At 31.7% G+C, this 13,715-nt stretch overlaps 1 protein-coding gene across 1 annotated transcript in view; it reads right to left on the reverse strand.

The window, feature by feature from the left end:
* The window catches only part of Rpe (ribulose-phosphate 3-epimerase), a 54,592-nt gene extending 45,909 nt beyond the window's left edge, over positions 1–8,683 (reverse strand). Inside the window, exon 1 of the mRNA XM_085812836.1 lies at positions 8,220–8,683. Within this exon, the coding sequence (XP_085668962.1) occupies positions 8,220–8,459 (240 nt within the window). The 5' untranslated portion in view covers positions 8,460–8,683. The remainder of the gene's footprint in view (positions 1–8,219) is intronic.
* Between the last annotated feature and the right edge of the window lie 5,032 nt (positions 8,684–13,715).

Below are 13,715 nucleotides of genomic sequence, written 5' to 3' on the forward strand. Positions count from 1 at the left end.
TTCAATCTAAGATCAAACAATTTATGTGAATGTTCAAAAAGAATACTTCAGGATGTGGCCCTACATTTGATGACCCTAGATTATGCTTGCAGATTGATTTGAAAATGTTTGGAGTGACTTGGCCAGTGAACTTATATCTGTTTTTGTGAAGTCCACACTGCTGTTCTCTGCTTTTGTTCGTTTTATTTATGCATGCAGCTTCTAATGTTTTAGTTAACTTACTTCGGTACTTTTCCGTTTCGCAAGCGCAAGTCTCGCCAAGCAAACTTTATTGGCGACAACACACAGTATACACATAAAAAATGTTAACAAATTTTAGTTTTAAGAAATTTTTATTTTGAAGGCATAAACATTATATAATATCGTTTAAAATTTTGTAGAAAGCCATTAAATAAAGACAATAAATTTGTAAAAAGACATTAATTTAAGAATTTACTATGCTTTCATGGTAGAACATCCTGATTCGCCGATTCATATCACATGACCCCACGTGATCTCATCTCACGTAAACTACGCTACAAAAATCTAATTCTCTCAGTAATTGTCTACAGTAATTTCAAGTTAATTCTTAATTTGGAATACAAGTTTAAATGCAAGAATTATTTCAATTCGTACGAATAGCTTACTCAGAAATTATGTAAAACTGCAGTGCTTTACTTTGCTAGTGCATTCTCATTAGAATGGATGAATTTAACCCTAGACTTTGCCTTTTTTATATTTTAGCCTTCAGGTGAGTGGTGTGATTGCATCCTAATTGACTTAATTACCGTGAATGGCCTTGGGGCATAAAATTGAACTATCTGGTAAAAATGTAATTGTATGCCAGCATTGAAAGAAAGAATCAATCTGATAAGAAATGGCTGCAACTTGTTTTGAAAATGACAAGCGTAAAAGGTTACCAGCGAAGATATTCCGTTTGGCATCAGTTGTATCATTATCGTTTGCGCCGGCAAAATGGAAAAGTACCCTTACTTCTGTAAACCCCATGTTGTATATCTGTGAAGCACGGGGAGTTTGTATGTTTTCAAATAAAAAAACAAAATACAGTACAAAGTCCAAAATCTGGAATGATCTAAAATCCGAACCTCAAAACCACCAACAAAGTTTTACTCATAGGCTTTATGCATGCTCATTTGATTCCCCTCTTCATGCATAATAAAATATATGGGGGTGTCCCGAATCTTAATTTCACTTCAACACTAAAGAAAATACCTTGTTATTGAAGCAAAAATCAATTTAGCATAAATTTTTACAATCAATAATTTGCTCAGTTGCTGCATATCTGCTTGGCACACATCCCAAATCAAAACATTCCACAAACATACATTGTTGATTTGATGCCAACCTGGTGAATCATTATTTATTATACTTTCTTTTCATCAAACATAAAGCCAAAATAACAAGACAAAGAATTCCACAAACTCAGTATCCATGTACACAATGACCTATTTCCACTTAAAAAACATCAGAGAATTGCACACTCCCTTGACTTTAACCATGTACACATCGACCTATTTTCACTTAAAAAAAAAAAATAATAAATAAGAGAATTGCACAAACTAGGCATTGCGCACTCCCTTGACTCTGTCCATGTATACATCGAACTATATTCACTTAAAAAGTCAAATGAACAGCCAATAAAAAAATATATAATCTCAATAAACTACATTTTAAATCATCTGACGTTCAACCATATGCATTTCCTTCCTACAAACAGAACCCTTAATAATGGCTACTAAGTAAACCTTCATTTACACACCAGTCAAGTAATGCTCTTTTCCCCTTTCTTTCAAAATCGTACAGAAACTTCAAATTAATCTTACCACATTCAGCTATTTTACCGTCTAAACCATAAAACAAGCAATGTACTTCCTAACCTACACACACAAACAAGTTCTTACAAATTTACCGCAACCATGCAACCAATTATGTTATAATAGGGTTTCCATAACATTCAACTACTCAGGCTACCATAAATGAAAGAACAACTTGGCAATAAATAAAACAACAACTTCGCGATAATACAAGGGGTACCCTTTTCTCTACTCTAGTGAATTGGTTCCAGAGTAGACTGCTCATCTCTAGTGTGCAGACACATGCATCCTTGCAACCTGTTAAACATAAAAATTTTTATGCTATGAAAATGATTACTGATTTATTTTACTAAGCAGATTACTTCTTTTTCAGAATAATAATCATGTATTATGACCTTGTACACTACAGTGTGTATTTAATTCAGCACAACTTCCTTCTATCAGTAAAATTAAAAAATAATAATAATGCAAAACACAGAAGATATAAATCTAATAAACCATTTTTTTCTCAAAACTTTCGCCAATATTTTTAGCCTCAATTTATCTGTAAGTTATTTATGAGTAATTATTTGCATTATGATTATGTTGTAATCTTTAAATTATAAATAAAAATGTAAGGAAGATAATGTAAAATAAAATTAGAAAAAAAAAAAAAAAAAAAAAAAAAAAAGGTTAAGAATCTCCACATGCACAGTTTTACCAAATCATATGTGGAAGGAAGCACTTTGTATAAAGCATGAAAAAAAAAAAAAAAAAAAGATTACCGATAAAGATCTTTAAGAAGAATACAGTCAAAAGTCTTTAATTCAGACTCGTCGGGACTTTGGCGATTCTGGATTATCGGTTTTTCCGGATTATAGATCATCAATTTAAATCTGGTAAGATGGCATGCAGAAATTATAAAATTAAAAATATGAAACCGTAATTTATGAAATAAAGAGCAATTATGAACTAAAGAATATCAAAATTTACCAAAAAAAAAAAAAAAAAAAGCGCTTAATATTTATTTTTTTACTTTATTAAACATTTCTTTCAACGCGCACATGCGTAAAGCATACATTACGCATAGTCGAAATTAGAAAATTGCAACCAAAAAACTATATGATGTGTATTCGTGATATTTATAATGACAAGGAATTTGATTTAAATCATATCAAAGACGGAGTACATCGAGATGAAATACTACATTTAGTAAGGAATTATAAGCCAAAGAAGATAAAAACATCTGCCCTGAAGATAAGGATAGTGCTGACAGATCAACTTCCAGTTCATTGCGCGCCGCAACGTGAAATTGATAAACAGATTTCTGAATGGTTAGAGAAACAAAGGATATGCTTTTATCCATTTTTTTTCAGCAATTCCACTTTTTGTTTGATGGACATCGAAACATGCTTTCGCTTTGTAGATCCTTTAGTAGCTCCAGAATTGGAAATTCTTTTTGACATAATCGAAAGTTCAAGCTTACTTTTATAAAATTGCTCTAACAGTCTGCAAAAAATAATAAGCGGGATCCAATTAGAAGATTAAGGAACAATGCAATCTGCAACATTAACTGAAATAGATAATTTTAGACTAGCTTATACCGTTCGTTATACATTAAATGCATATGCGCATGAGTAAAGGTATTATGCGCAGAAAGTTTGTAGCTTTGAGGTCCGGATTATAGATCATTCCAGATTAAAGACTTTTGACTATATATGTTTTAATGGCTGATCTTTAGAATATGGTAACTGGTAGTTTGGCGACATTTTGGAGGCAATAAAGGTTACTACCTGGGACTTTGGTAATAATGTGAGCAGTACTCAGTTCCGATTATGCATTACTTTGTGTGAGAAAATGAGAGATTATGGTATATGTCATGTGATATTAATGGACGAATTATGGTTCTTTAATCGGAAAAGGAGGGAAATCAGGAAAAAATCTGGAAATTTTGTATTTGGCTTTATTCTGTGTTGTGTGAAACAGTGTTCGTTAATTTTTGGATCACATGGCCCTAACTAAAGTGAATTCGAAATGGGTATTTAGTGGGATTGAAAGGGGTAGTAATAAGTGTTTCTTTAAGGTTGTGCGAGATAGAAGTAAAGATGTTTTATTAAGTTATTTATTTTACCTGGTACCTTGCTGTGAACTATAAGTATGATTGGTTGATCTTTACAATATGGTAACTGGTAGTTTGGCGACGATAAAGGTTACTACCTGGGACTTTGGTAATAATGTGAGCAGTACTCAGTTCCGATTACGCATTATTTTGTGTGAGGGAAATGAGAGATCATGGGATATGTCATGTGATATTAATGGACGAATCACGGTTCTTTAATCGGAAAAGGGGGGAAATCGGGAAAAAATCTGGAAGTTTTGTATTTGGCTTTATTCTGTGTTGTGTGAAACAGTGTTCGTGAATTTTTGGATCCCATGGCCGTAAATAAAGTGAATTCGAAATGGGTATTTATGTATGTATTAATTTAATGTATGTGCTCATTTATATTTTAAGTAGTGTTTTTGAATTTAATTATATTTTAATTAAATGATAGTTATTTTGTGAATTTTATGTTTGTAGGAATTTGGTATACGTTTTAGTTGAAGTAAACGTGCATGGAAATAATTTAAATATCTGACACTAAGTATTTGTAATGGTTGCGGTATGAATTCGTTGGTGATGTGTATAATGTAATAGATGATTTAGAGGTAAAAGTTTTTGGATATTTTATTTATTTTATATGTGGAAATGTTCATATTTGGAAAGGGTAAATACTTTTTCGCGATCAGGTAATTTCATATATGTTCTTTTTACCGGGTTTAAAGATTGAGAAAATTGTCATGTATTTTCGTGAAATTTTTCTAATTTATGAGAAAAAAGCAGTGTACATGGATATAGTGAAGAGTGTGCGCAATGCCATTTTTGTGCAATTCTGGGATGTTTTTTTAAGTAAAAATAAGTCGGCGTGTACATGGTTTATGTGTATGTGTTATTTTGAAAAACGCGTAAGGAGTATGGTATTGTGCACTTTTTCCCAATTTTGCAGTGAATATTTGTCATGATTAAGCAGTTTTGTTAGATAAAATTTCTAGCATAAGTGTAATTCGGCTAGTAGATTGTTGGAAGAAGTGTTCAGTAGATAAAAAGAAAAGAAACATGTCTTTACTTCATGAAGACAAAATGGCGACGGGAAAAAAAAATAGAGGGTTGCTGTAGGAGAGTTAGTCGCCAAAAAAACACCAAGTTACCATAATGTAAAGATCAACCGTATGATTTTAAAGATCCTGAAACAGGCGCACATACGCTTGCTTTTTATTTAGGGGATAAATAAGAAAAGTTTATCGGACACGTAATCAAGATTCTGAAGAAGATTAGGTAAGTTAGTATTTTTAATTATTTGAGGATATTATTTTTATGCATTGTTCTAAATGTAAGGTGGAAGTAAAGTAATTTGGTATTATTGGGAAAATTGTTATTAGCAATGATTTAGTTTAAAGTAATTAGGATTGTAAGCTAATTTTTATTAATTTAATGTATGTGCTTATTTATATTTTAAGTATTGTTTTTGAATTTAATTATATTTTAATTAAATGATAGTTATTTTGTGAATTTTATGTTTGTAGGAATTTCGTATATGTTTTAGTTGAAGTAAACATGCATGGATATAATTTAAATATTTGACATTAAGTATTTGTAATGTTTGCGGTATGAATTCATTGGTGACGTTTATAATATAATAGATAATTTAGAAGTAAAAGTTTTTGGATATTTTATTTATTTTATACGTGGAAATGTTCATATTTGGAAAAGGTATATACTTTTTTGTTATTAGGTAATTTCATATATGTTCTTTTTAACAGGTTTAAAGATTCAGAAAATTGTCATGCATTTTCGTGAAATTTTTCTAATTTATGAGAAAAAAGGAGTGTACATGGATATGGTGAGGAGTGTGCGCAATGCGATTTTTGTGCAATTCTGGGATTGTTTTTTTAAGTAAAAATAAGTCGACATGTACATGGTTTAGTGATATTTTAATTAAATGATAGTTATTTTGTGAATTTTATGTTTGTAGGAATTTGGTATACGTTTTAGTTGAAGTAAACGTGCATGGAAATAATTTAAATATTTGACAATAAGTATTTGTAATGCTTGCGGTGTGAATTCGTTGGTGACGTTTATAATATAATAGATGATTTAGAGGTAAAAGTTTTTGGATATTTTATTTATTTTATATGTGGAAATGTTCATATTTGGAAAGGGTATATACTTTTTCGCGATCAGGTAATTTCATATATGTTCTTTTTACCGGGTTTAAAGATTGAGAAAATTGTCATGTATTTTCGTGAAATTTTTCAAATTTATGAGAAAAACGCAGTGTACATGGATATAGTGAAGAATGTGCGCAATGCCATTTTTGTGTAATTCTGGGATTTTTTTTAAGTAAAAATAAGTCGACGTGTACATGGTTTATGTCTATGTGTTATTTTGAAAAACGCGTAAGGGTATGGTATTGTGCACTTTTTCCCAATTTTGCAGTGAATATTTGTCATGATTAAGCAGTTTTGTTAGATAAAATTTCTAGCATAAGTGTAATTCGGCTAGTAGATTGTTGGAAGAAGTGTTGAGTAGATAAAAAGAAAAGAAACATGTCTTTACTTCGTGAAGACAAAATGGCGGCGGGAAAAAAAAAAAAAAAAAAAAATAGAGGGTTGCTGTAGGAGAGTTGGTCGCCAAATTACCATAATCTAAAGATCAAACTTTTTAATATATTACAAAACACATATTTTTTCTTAGGAAAAGTACAAACTGGTGGGATTTGTTACAATTTTACAACCAAATCAGAAATATCTTCCGAGACCACCTTAAAAGCAATAAAAAATATATAATAATATAAAACTTAAATATTTAAGTAAAGATTTTGATATTCTTGCGCAAGCCAATTCCCCAACATGTTTGCATTTGGCTTCTCATAGTTAATCAACTGAATGAAATGAATTAAATTTAACTTGCACTAAATTTAAGTGGACAGCAATTGGCAGTGTTGTTCGACACTCGCTGCAAAGGAATCTTACAAGGGTTGTTGTACTTTCAAGAACAGAGGGTGTTATTTGATAAGCATGGTTGACAAATATAACGTGCAAGATGCTATTTTAGGAACGTGGGAAAATTAGTTTGAGTCCAAGCTACCATAACTGTTATGGAGAAAAATTTTGCTTAAGCTAAATGATGTAAAAAAGCCAACATGACTACTAAGAAGGAACCATAGGACTATCAGTTGCTGAATCACTATGATGTGATGTTTTCGGGAAATAAAAGTAAACTCATTTATCCTGTTGAAGAAGGCATCAGTTATTTCACGTAACTTCATAAATTAATTTGGCTGTTAGATACAGATGTGACAGAATAGCAAGTTTACAATTGGGTGCCCCTTGTTTTTTGGCTCCAAGATCATCGCCAGGAAGATACAATTTCAATATGGCCGCTACACAAAAACAAAATAAGAAGTCAAAGAATTGCATAAACTCTGTGTCCATGTACACATCGATTTGTTTTCACTTACAAAAACATCCCAGAATTGCACAAACTAGGCATTGCACACTGCTTTAAATTTGTCCATGTACACATCAATCTATTTTTATTTTTAAAAAATCAGAAGGCTAAAGCAAAGCTAAACTATCATGGTAACCAGAAATGAGATTTCATAGCCAAAATTTTACAAAAAAATTGTCGCTAATCAAAAGGGCACCCAATTCTACACTAGAGCCGACAAAATTTTAAGGAACTTTAAACCAAGTACAGAAATGTTAACATGGAATGATATTGAACTGTACATCCACCTTCGTAAGCCCTGCCAAAAAACACAAAATGGTATTAAAAAGGGCATTATTTGTGAAACCTATGATTTTTCTGAATTTAACTCCTATTTTATTGACAGTCTTTCTTTATTTTTTCAAACTAACACTTGTATTTTTCAGGAATGAACGTTATTTTAAATAACGGCTTAACATGACCTTTTGTAATACTTTGCCTTAAGTGCATTTGGCAATCTATAAAATGCCTAGGTATTACATACAATGCCTAGATAAAGTATACAATAATTCTCATATTTCATATTTTGCCTTAAAACGCCAGGCATTCTACGGAATGTCAGGGTTTCATACATTGCCAGTAATATATATATATATTAGGTAGAAATTACTTATCTAAAAGCCATTATGAAAGTGCATGTTCTTTTAATAGCCAAGAAGGTTGTATTGGAAGATTAGATTTAGGATCACTTATCTCTTCTGCTATCAGAAACGGATTCCGAAATGTATGTATGTATGTATGTATGTATGTGAGTACACGTAATTACACATGCACGTACATATACATGCACACATCCATTTCTAAACACGGTCCTGATAACAGAACAGAACCTCACTTACTTTTTCAGGTTCAGCAACCATCATATGCATATCAAAAAATGCTTCAGGTAACTTTTTCTTTAAACATTTCACAACAGGATGACCAAACGTTAAGTTTGGAACAAAATGTCCATCCATTACATCCAAATGCAAATAATCAGCTCCAGAGTCTAGTAAACGCTGAGATTCTGCGTAAATTTCAGATAAATCAGCATTCAAAATTGATGGCCCAATTTTGCACTGTACAATTTGATTGGACATATTTTCTTTCCTGGTTCGGAAATAAAATTCTACTTCCAAAACGAATACTCAAGGATAAAATTTAATCAACAAAAATAAAAGTCAAACATTCAAAGGAATGCTACTCTTTACTGTAAAACTGGGATTTCAAAATTATACTATCAATGGCTAAACTCTATCAAAAATTTTTTTTTTTTTTTTTTTTTTTTTGCTCCCCAACACTGACGAGTATTTCCTTATCTCTTAAGAAAACAACGTGAAAGTTGCATATAATACAGTCTTTCAGCCTGCAGGGGGAAAACAAGAATTTTGAAAAAAGTGAAAGTAAAAGTTACTCTGCATACTTCTTGAAGGATGAGGACGTTGTATTTCGCACGCGAGTCATATGTATGAAAATAGTAATTAATATTATCGATTGTTGTAAGTTCATTTGTTAAGGCGTCTGCCTGAGATGCAAAAATCCTTCATTCCGCACTAATGTTCTATTTAAAAGCAAAGCATTAGAAAATGAAGGTGTTGCCTTTGTGACCGAACACCTTCTTAGCATTTGCTGGATTACATACTCTGATATTTGTCGGAGGATGTTTCTGCAGAACCAAACTATGGTGTTAACCTTAGTATTTCGCGATATGCTGAGTACACTTGTTACTTTGATCTCAGAATTACTAACTATATGGGCTCCAAAAACTTTCCTCTTACAAACTCCTTAAGTTCACAGTCCATCCAGAAAGTTCATAGAAAACTATTCGTTTACATAAACAAGGCTATCATCGAAAGACTTCTCTTAATACTTTTGTAAATATTTTCGCCATTGTTGAAAAAAATGCTGCAAGCCCATGCCCTCCAATTACTTCGTTACTTCAGCCATGATGCTTTTCACATTTCGTAAATGGTCCCCCAATAACTGAATTAAAATTTTTTGAGAGAGAAAAATATCACAAGCGATCAGATCAGAGAAATATGGAAGATCTTCGAAAACAATGATTGAGATAGGGCGAGCGAGGTCACAGATGTGGATGCTACAGCGAAAGTCTAATCACAGACAGGACAGCATTAAAAAATTCACATAACCTGAGGAGATCAAGCGTACGGTACTACAACGTGGAATTAACCAACAGTCAAATATATAGGGCCCGTAATACGAAAAACACCTGTTTCAGTACAGAAAAAACAAAAATAAATAGACAAAAGATAGATAATACAAATTTTTAGAGGTTAAAAATTTATTTTAAATAAATCCTTAACAGTATATTTATGCTGTTAACTTTTAAATAACAAAGACAAATGACATAAAAATAACTGACAAAGTAATTAAATTGAATTCTGTGCTCAAAACGTAATGTGCAGGAGTTATGTATACATGACTACTTCAAACATGCATACTGTGGAATGAAGTGAAATAATTCCATTTTTTTTTACTCCATAAGAAGTGGTTTTAAATACCTTTTAAGTATGGTACCACCAATGGTTTAAAAACCATTAATAAGTTTTCTTGAAAATTTACATTACGTATACATGAAAAAGTTGGCTTTTATATTGCAATGTTTAATGTGCAAAATTTTTGTCAAATTAGATTTAATCTTTGCCTGCTGAAATCTATTTCAAAGTTGTTATATTAATATTCTGTAGAGGTATGTGCAAATAATGGCTACACAAAATATTAAACTTTTCAAAAGACATTAGGGGTCAAAGGCTACTGTATTGTGCTTGCCATCAGGTCATGGGGCCAGCAGCACTGGTGCACTTCAGTCAGACTGGTTACCAACAAGCTTGTTCTTAATGTATTTCATTTATAACTGCCTGCTTTAGGGGTTAAAATGTTTACTGCCCTTTCAACGGGTGCGGACTCGAATCCTGGAGAAGGTTATGGTCGTTTTAAGCATATAGTGGCTGTGTGGCAAAGGGGCATTCAAAATACAAAGCGAGCCGGAAATCCTCTTGAAAGGTTGGTTGTAAAGCAAATAGGATCAGACTTTGGAATAGCCATCCAGGATGTTCTCCCTCAAAACTGGAGCAGAATTGCACAAATAGTGCAGTGGGACTATACCTATACAACTAATGGTGAAATTTTGGTGTACTGTCCCCGAGTTTCATTTGTTTTGTGCCACAGCATTAAAATTGCTGATTTTAATCACATTTTTTTCCCTTACACTGAAAGACAGTTTTAATCTGTAGTCTAAATAAATGACTTCGACAAGATTTGTTATTTTATGTCTACGTTGGAGTACAAAATTGTTTCATGAAAGTGTGCTACTGATCTATGTGAACATAAAAAAATTGTTTCGTTTATTTGATTATGGAAAAGCACTGGAGGGACATTTGTCTAAGGGAAGGGATGTCTTTGTAGAGGACTTTCTAAGGGTAACTGTATCATATGCATATTACAAATGGGAAAAACCACAAGAATGCCTATGCAGCCAATGGGATTCAGCAGTGGGTCGAACTATCAGCTACTTCACCATTTGACCACTGCGTTTGTTAACAAAATGTCATTCGTTTTATTGACAAGATCTCTTAATTAGATTTAAAGAAAAACCCGTTTTGGCTGTTATCTGCTTAACATAAATAACAGAACTCAAAGCTTTAATGTGAAAAGAATTCTATTCTTATTGTTTCAGATCAACAAATATTACATAAAATGAGAGAATTTCACACCAAATATCATGAAAGGTGCCTGCAACCTAAAGAATGTTTTTAAGCAATTAAAAAAAAAATTAAGGAAAATTGTTGTTGGTACAAACGACTGGTAAACTACAAAAATATTTTAAGAGAAGTTGCAGAGTAAGGTCAAGATTGAAAGAATTCAGGTAGCTCATTTGTAAGAAAGTACAACTACATGAGTGGATTCTTGCCTTTTCCTTCTACTTCTTCTGAACAAATCATCCATTTTCCCCCCCATCCTCATGTAATTCAGATGAAATGAAGAGAGTTATCATATTCCTGACAGAAAACAAAACTTATAACAATCGTCAACTTTCCAACTTCTCAAATGAGAAGGAAGTTAAAAGATTTAGCTGCAGTATATGAGACCTGGTTAACTGAAGAACTGGCATTAGAGGATATAGGTATTGTGTCTAAAAAGGCTAATTAAAATTTATCAATTACAAGAAGATCAGGAAAGAAAAAGCAAAAGTTGGAAGTGATCTATCTTGTTGCAAAAATTAAAAACAGTCTTTATTACTGTGTTTGGTGCTTATTTTGATGCTTGTAGAGACAAGACTTAATATTCAATATGCAGTCACCTCCTCATGGTGAGTTCTAGGTAGTTTTATTTACAAAAGGAAACAAGATATAAAGCAGCAGCAGTATCTTATAAGCAGTTTACAGTTAGAATGACTGAAGTCATTAGTTTAGAAAAGTGTTGAATTTTGAAGGTAAGATGAAGCCAATGAAGACATCATATGAACCATACCAATCGTAGGCTAAGGGAAAGAAAAAGAGAGAGCTAGAAAGGAGCCTTTTTTACTATATTCTGTACCTGCATATTCATTGTTCATCTATTTGTAACTACTTGGAGTCCATTGTGCAGTTGGCTTATAGCATATGAATGCATTTTACCAATATGTGAAAAAACTACACTGAAAAGGTGACTTTAAGTAAAACATTACAGCAAGAAGTGCTCACAGCGATGAGGAAAACATCTTGCAACCCGAGAAGTGGTTATCTCTCTGAGACCAACTGATAGTTAAAATAAATAATTTTTTATTTTGCTGCCAAACTGGAGACAATCTTCATTTAATCTTGAACAGTCTAGTTCAAAAATATTTCAACAGCTTTAAAGATGATTGTCAGCATTTCAGCGGAAGATCTGGCTTTCTTTAAGTTCTTTAAAAATCGAAATAGTATCTTTAATCATGGTAAAACAGTTTGTAACAGGAGGGCTTTCTTCGTTTAAATTTTTCATGGAATTACTATAAAGGGTGTTTACACATTTTTTATAAAGATTTTTATAAAGAATTAAAAAAATACAAATGTTTTGGAATAAAAATTTTTGACAACTTTTTATTTGAAATGAGAAATATCGTCTCCTAGTTTTAAATTTATTCTTCTTTCAAAATGTCGCATATAAACAAGCTGTGGATTTGAAGGCTATGTTTTTGTGCTTCTTGAAAAGAAATATTTCTATACCATAATTCAAAAACATTGTGAAATGCCTGGTTTTAAAATTTCAAAGTGAAAGATAAGCAATATTATTAAATGGAATGGAAAAAATACCCGAAAAAAGACATGCACTTTTTCTAAAGTTTCTAAAATAAAGTCATTAGTAACAAGAGATAAATGCACCTACACAGACATTAATTGCAAAGTCTTTAAATATATCTACAGGAGCAATATGTAAAATAATAAAACAAGATTTCAACTTAACTAAAATATGTAATATTCATCAGCTTTTGCCAAGGCATGTGGCTTAATGCAGCATACTTTGTAAACTTCTGTATGAAAACTATTTAGCAGGAGATAAATGAAAATGCATTGTGACTCCTGATGAAGCACAGTTTTACCTAAACAACCAAAATAAAAATAAAATAATAATAATAATAAAAAAAAAAAAAAAAAAAACCAAGGTGCATATATTATTGATAACAAAGAGGAAAAAAAAATTACAAAACCCATTTCTCTCACTGTAAAGAAAGTTTCAGTAATGGATTGATGATTGTCATAGGATTACAATGGAAAGTTAAAAATAAGAAGAGTGTGTGTGTGTGTGTAGGGGGGGGGGAATGTTAAAATCAACTCAACATACTATCTAGAGAAAGTTTTTCATCTGATATTTACAGAAGAAATCTTTTCCTTTATCCTAATATATTTCAAAGAGTGAATTTTCATTAGGAGAAAGCAAAAAATCATACTTTGAAAAGTGTCACTGCATTCCTTGAAAAATTGAAGTCTGATACAGGTATTGCATATATAACTTTTCGATGTATTCCAGCAAAGTCCCGACATTTCATCTACAGACTACCGTGGCTTTGTCTCTTGTAAAGAGCTCGTTCTAAGTGCACATTCACCAAGACTGAAGGACTCTGGAAGGTAGTGTAAGAGGAATGGAAATTTTACAAAAAGCTCTTCTGTCATGGAAATCACGATGCAGACTTTAGTCTAAAAAAAAAAAGTTATAAGATCGAACGTTGAAGTACTCTTTATATATTAAAGGTTAATTAAAACAATTAAATATTATTTTATATTGCATATTGCTGAAAATATGACAAAAAATGAGAGAACTTCATTATTATTACGACTCCAATTACCTAAAAAGACATCAAAGGCCTTATAAGTAAT

The sequence above is a fragment of the Stegodyphus dumicola genome, chromosome 3 (assembly GCF_044657685.1).
Source record: "Stegodyphus dumicola isolate Sdum_Otavi_A_Nest chromosome 3, ASM4465768v1".
Classification (NCBI taxonomy): Eukaryota; Metazoa; Arthropoda; class Arachnida; order Araneae; family Eresidae; genus Stegodyphus; species Stegodyphus dumicola.